Source organism: Telopea speciosissima, chromosome 8 (genome assembly GCF_018873765.1).
Source record: "Telopea speciosissima isolate NSW1024214 ecotype Mountain lineage chromosome 8, Tspe_v1, whole genome shotgun sequence".
Classification (NCBI taxonomy): Eukaryota; Viridiplantae; Streptophyta; class Magnoliopsida; order Proteales; family Proteaceae; genus Telopea; species Telopea speciosissima.
The window spans coordinates 46,798,586-46,803,814 of NC_057923.1; the positions used below are offsets into that span (position 1 = coordinate 46,798,586).

At 37.2% G+C, this 5,229-nt stretch overlaps 1 protein-coding gene across 1 annotated transcript; it reads left to right on the plus strand.

Moving 5' to 3' along the window:
* The first annotated feature begins 3,770 nt into the window (after nt 1-3,770).
* LOC122638406 (chalcone synthase 2-like) lies at nt 3,771-4,961 on the plus strand. The gene has a single exon (XM_043831355.1). The coding sequence runs from the start codon at nt 3,786-3,788 to the stop codon at nt 4,959-4,961; it is 1,176 nt and encodes a 391-aa protein (XP_043687290.1). The 5' UTR covers nt 3,771-3,785.
* Nucleotides 4,962-5,229: the final 268 nt, after the last annotated feature.

The following is a 5,229-nucleotide window of genomic DNA, read 5'->3' on the forward strand; positions in this document are numbered from 1 at the left end:
GGAAGGCTATGTATTGAAACTAGCAAGCAATGATAATTCTTGGATGAAATAGAAAGACAGATGGACGGGGTTTTATAGAAGTAGGAAGTTTGAATGGATCCATATGCGCCCAAGCAATAACATGCTTTGAATTTTATTATAATGACTTGGTGGAAGTTGCCTTTTTTGAAACTCCTTTTATTTTGAAAATAAGTCAGAGAAGCTTAGAATAATAAAACTAATTAATAATTGAGTAAGTTTTAGGGCATCTTAATCAATACTCAAGTTAAGCAGTGATTGTGGACCAATTATTCATCTTTGTTTGAATGAGACTCCGTCAGTCACACTGACTTATATATATGGGTTGCTGTTATCAAGAGGATACACTTGAATGGTTGGGGTTTCCAAAGAAAACGTGTGGTTTCTTTTTTCTTCATTTGAGACTTGTGCTAAAAAAAAATAATAATAAAAAACAAAGAATGGCATATTAGACAACTGTGTGAGAACGGCATTTAATATATATGTTTTCGTTTTTTTGTTTTATTTTTTTTATGAGAAAATAAAATATATTACTGGAAAGATAAGAGTCTCTACAATATTGTGATGAATTGTTCTTTGTGGACTGCTACATATTTAGTTATAAAATTCGCAAACTAGAAATATATATGTTCTGAGGACAATTGATTGGAATGCCTCTAGTTCCATCGGCTGCTTGAGACAAAAGGGGAATTAATCTCCATGGCCGTACCACTGAAGTTGGGTCTTGAAACAAAGGAGGGATTTCCATGTTCGAGCGCCAGATTTCCTTGATGTTGTAATCTAGCTGGGATGCATATTGAAGACCTTTTATAAGGCCAAAAATTTTTGTCTCCAAAAAGTCGTTAATACCCAAAAAAAGCAGCGGCTCTTACTAAAATTTGTCCTTCCAACATAATATATATGTTTCACTTGATAGCAATGTTTTGTACCCATTGAGTTTCGGTTGTTTATTTAAAATAGGTGAACCACATTCACCTAGTTTAACTAATTAAGGTTAGGGAGAGGGTTCTCCCTTTCCCTACACTGGTTGTGTGCTGTTTCAGGCCAATAAGGGAATCCCTTTTGGAATCTGACAAAAGGTGGAGGAGCATTTACGATATATCGCTAACTCACATGAACAGTGATAGGTGAGGAAGTGTGCAATTTCACTTTTGAACTGGTGTTTTACCAAACTTTCCGGATACGGATGGTTTCAATAGACTGGGGAAAAAGAACCCCACAGAAAATAAAGACAAAGGCATTGCCTTAACCTAATAGAATAATCAATACCTCGCCCGACCCATAAAATCATCAAATAAAGCATCTCTAAAAGAGAGAATGAAGCTATTTACCACCTAAGAAGATACATCTCTTCTCATTGCAATCTTCAAAGCGTAATCCGGTATAGGATTGGCTTCCCTAAAGCAATAAGAAATTTTTCAGGTGATATGATTCTAGTGCGATCCACTCTTGCATAATGAACCATGGGATGGATTTGGAGTGAATAACATTGGTAACTATTGCCGAAACACATTCGATCCATAATTTTGAAATCCCCAACTATTTGGCTCTTCTAATGCCTTGCATATCCGCCTCAAATTCAACAACATAATTTGTTTTAATTCCAATGAACAAACTGAAGGCCGAAATAATTCCACACTGGTCATCTCTGATATCAAAACCAATTGAATTTCAAATGATTTGGTTCATTCTTGACTAGGTTGGGCACCTTCTTTGATTCCTCTCAAACAAAAAATGATACACAATGGCACAAAACACAAGTTTGCCATTTTCCTACATGTTTTTCGGCATAAGACAACATTTTCATGCATTTTTTGCATTTTTGCCCTCCATGGGCATTTTGGTAATTTTACCATTTTGCGTCAGTTTGCATTTTAGATATTTTTAATATCTCACATGCATTCTATTAATGTATTTACTCATGTTTTAATCAATGGTGATGTTTAAATATAACTTTATTCGTATTTTCTGCATTTCTGCCATCTTGGGGCATTTTGGTAATTTTAACATTTAATGCTTATTTGAATTTTAGATATTTGTAATATCTCGCATGCATGTTGTTAACGTATTTAGTTATGTTTAATCAACGGTGATGTTTAAATATGACTTTATGCATTTTCCACATTTTGCCCTCCAGGGGCATTATGGTAATTTTAATCATTTTATGCTTGTTTTTGTTTTAGATATTTGTATATCTCACATGTATGATGTTAATGTGTTTAGTCATGTTTTAATCAACAATGATGTTTAAATATGACTTTATTCGCATTTTCTACATTTCTGCCCTCTAGGGGCATTGTGGTAAATTTAATCAATTTAGGCTTGTTTTCATTTTAGATATTTGTAATATCCCTAGGCTTATTTAGCTATCTGGATATCTATATCTTTTGCTCGGCTTTGGCCTCGCTCCCGAGAAAAGGTAGATAGGCCGAAAACCCCTTTGATCTATAGAATCGAATAGATCGTCAATTCTGGCACCCTTCCTACACAAAATAGAATCGCCGCGAGCTCTCCTCGCATGTATGATGTTAATGTATTTAGTCATGTTTTAAGCAACAGTGATGGTTAAATATGACTTTATTTGTATTTTTTGCATTTCTGCATTTTAGTAATTTTCATCATTTTATGGTTGTTTCCATTTAAGATATTTGTAATATCTCGCATGCATGTAGTTAATGTAATTAATCGTTCTTTAATCAGTGGTGGTGTTTAATATGACTTTATGCAATTACTTTGAACCCCCAATCAATTTAGGTCGTTATAGTAACCTGTTTTACTATAAATATTAGTGTTTGCATATTTGATTCCTTATGATGGATGATATTCTGATAGTAGATTAACCTTGAATGTTGTTAGACCCTTAACAACCCAGGTGGCGATTCCCTTCCTTTTATTTTAAATTGTACATTCCATGCACCCCAATAGACATAGACATCATGTTACTGTCCCACCCACCACATTTTGAGTCACTAAAAAGGAATATCAACCTTCAGTAAGTTCAGTGGCACCCACAAAATGACCCGATCAATGCACGTTGTATCTCACCAGTGATTATGGGCGAGCCCCTGGACATGGAAATGGATGAATTGATCACTAGAACTAAAGAAGGTGAAGGTAGCTCAATACTTATGACTAAATGATTAATTGTGACAAACATGCTCTTTATTCAAATAATAATAATAATAATAATAATAATAATAAATAACATAAAATAATTGTGACAAACATACTCTTGATTCAAAATCATTTGAGTTTTTATGGTTTCTGCCTTATAATTGTGGGTTCGACTCCTACAGGGCGCTCTTTTTTTTATTACATATGAGACACCGTTCTCTCGCGGTTGTCACACATGGCATTAATGTTTTTTATTTTTTTTGTTTTTCTCGACTACGAGTCTCACAAGAACCCATATAAGTCAGTGTGATGGAGAGTCTCATTTAAATAAAGGTAAATTCAAGTGGTCCACAATCACTGCTTTGCTCAATTCAAGTGGTGCCACTTTGACTTAGTTTCCTTAGAAAAACAATAAGTTTCTAAAAAGGCAACTTCGTTCCAAATCTAAGCGATTATAATAAAATTCAAAACATGGTTGTGCGGATCAACCAATGCGGATCCATTCAAACTTCCGACTTCTATAAAACCCTATGAACCTGTCTTGTTATTTCATCAAAGCATCATCGCTTGCTAGTTTCAATACATAGCCTTACCTTCCATCTTAATTCATTCCTCTATTTCGGATTTTCACACCTTTTAGATCGACCCACACAATGGGATCAGTTGGAGAAATCTATGAAGCGCAGTGCACACAGGGTCCAGCCATAGTGCTAGCCATCGGCACAGCAAATCCATCCAACTGTGTGTATCAGCCTGATTTCCCAGATTTCTACTTCAGATCCACAAAAAGTGAGCATATGACTGGATTGAAGGAGAAGTTCAAGCGAATCTGTGACAGATCTACAATTATAAAACGTCATCTCTACATGACTGAGGAAATGATTGAGGAGAACCCCGACTTCTACAACCCCATGGCTCCAACACTTGATGCTCGCCAAGATATTATGGTTGTTGAGGTTCCCAAGTTGGCTAAAGAAGCAGCTTTAAAAGCCATCAATGAGTGGGGGCAACCCAAATCAAAGATCACCCACATTGTATTCACTACCATTTCTGGTGTTGATGCTCCTGGTGCCGACTTCCAACTCATCAAGCTCCTTGGCCTTTCACCCACCGTCAAACGTGTGATGATGTATCATCTAGGCTGCTACGGTGGTGGCAGTGTCCTCCGTGTTGCCAAAGACCTCGCTGAGAACAATAAAGGTGCTCGTGTCCTTGTTGTTTGTTCAGAGTTAAACTCAGTTAGTGGCTTCAAAGGACCTACCGAGACCGACTTCCACACCCTACTTGGGCAGGCAATCTTCGCAGATGGCGCTGCAGCTTTAATAGTTGGTGCAGACCCCTATACATCAATTGAGCGCCCACTGTTCCAACTCTTCTCAGCAGGTTCTCGAATTCTCCCAGACTCGGATGATATGGTTGAAGGCCACTTGCGTCAAACGGGTCTTTCAATTAGCTTATCTAAGGATGTAGCCAAAACTATTTCCGGGAACATCGGAAAATGCTTGGAGGAAGCATTTAGCAAGATTGGTATTAGTGATTGGAACTCCATTTTTTGGGTTTCTCACCCTGGTGGGCCGGCAATTTTGGATTTGATCGAAGGGACCCTTGGTTTGAAGGAGGAGAAACTAAAGGCGTCAAGAAAAGTGTTGAGCGAATATGGTAATATGTCAAGCCCCACTGTGATGTTCATTTTGGATGAGATGAGGAATAAGTCTATTAGGGAAGGGAACGCTACAACTGGAGAAGGTTTTGATTGGGGTGTGCTATTAGGGTTTGGACCAGGTCTAACTGTGGAAACAATCATCTTGCGTAGTATAACCCAGGTTTGATGATCATACGAGCAATTACACTCTGTTCTATGGGATATTCTGTATGGATCTATATTTTGTGCCTCCATTGCGTTTGTTGCTTTGTCCCTTGAGTTCTTCCCATTACCATTTTTTTTAGGGGGGGGGGGCATTTATGTGATTTTGGTTTTTGACATTTGTCTTTTAGTATGGGCGAAGGCCCTCTTACCTAATAAAGTTACTATTTTTGTATCTGTTTACGCTATTTTTTTATCCTGAATATTATCTAGGACCTGGGCTGGCCCTTAAA

Excerpts from the sequence above, each read along its gene's own strand:
- LOC122638406 (XM_043831355.1), top strand. The coding sequence starts at position 3,786 with ATGGGATCAGTTGGAGAAATCTATGAAGCGCAGTGCACACAGGGTCCA.